General features: G+C 30.5%; 1 protein-coding gene across 1 annotated transcript; it reads left to right on the forward strand.

The window, feature by feature from the left end:
* Positions 1-125: 125 nt before the first annotated feature.
* On the forward strand, positions 126-533 carry Bm1461 (Uncharacterized protein; the record flags this gene model as incomplete). The annotated part of the gene is made up of 2 exons (XM_043076864.1): positions 126-290; positions 489-533. 2 exons carry the CDS (start codon positions 126-128, stop codon positions 531-533), a joined length of 210 nt encoding a protein of 69 aa, XP_042932798.1.
* Between the last annotated feature and the right edge of the window lie 207 nt (positions 534-740).

Raw genomic sequence — 740 nt, forward strand, 5'->3', positions numbered from 1 at the left:
ATGAAGAATGGATGGATAGTGATTTCAGGAGAAAATGCTTAAGCAAGTGATTCGGGCTATTCGGAAATGTTAACTACTAACTGAATTTCTCGAATGGTAGGATAGTATCTCGCTATTGAAAACATATGCCAACTGTTGAAGTTATGGAAAAGTTTCAAAGAAATATAGAAAAATTAATCATCAGCAAGCAGATTGGTGACAGTATTGCCTTTATTTTCTGTGCAATTCTACGATCACCTCACAACAACAATGCAAGACATACAATTTGCATGGTATCATATGAAATAAAGGTATTTGCCAAAATATTTTACTACCAATATCAATGACACCACATGATTTGATGTAGAACGACTAATTTTGCATATAACATATACACCTTTAATTAAAATGCAAATACTGATAGCGGCTTATTTTGCACGATAATGGATACCTTTATATTTTAAATGACTGATGAATAATAACACAGAGTATTCATTGCATTATTACAGAAATTATGTTGGGCAGAAGTTCATGACAATTTTGGCAATAGGTGATATATTTTTTGGTTCTTTTTATGCAATATTTTGTAGAAGACGAAACTGGCCAAGAAAAAGGTTCACTTCCTAATTTGGTCCTCGATAAATATCTTTTTTTTATTCATATTCAATTCCAAAGCAGTCACATTTCTCAACTTTTTTTTTTTTTTTTTTTGAATAGTTGAGTTAAATTAAAAGAGAAGAAAGAACAGTTCAGGTTCTATA

This window comes from Brugia malayi (genome assembly GCF_000002995.4).
Source record: "Brugia malayi strain FR3 genome assembly, contig: Bm_v4_Chr1_scaffold_001, whole genome shotgun sequence".
NCBI classification, from domain to species: Eukaryota; Metazoa; Nematoda; class Chromadorea; order Rhabditida; family Onchocercidae; genus Brugia; species Brugia malayi.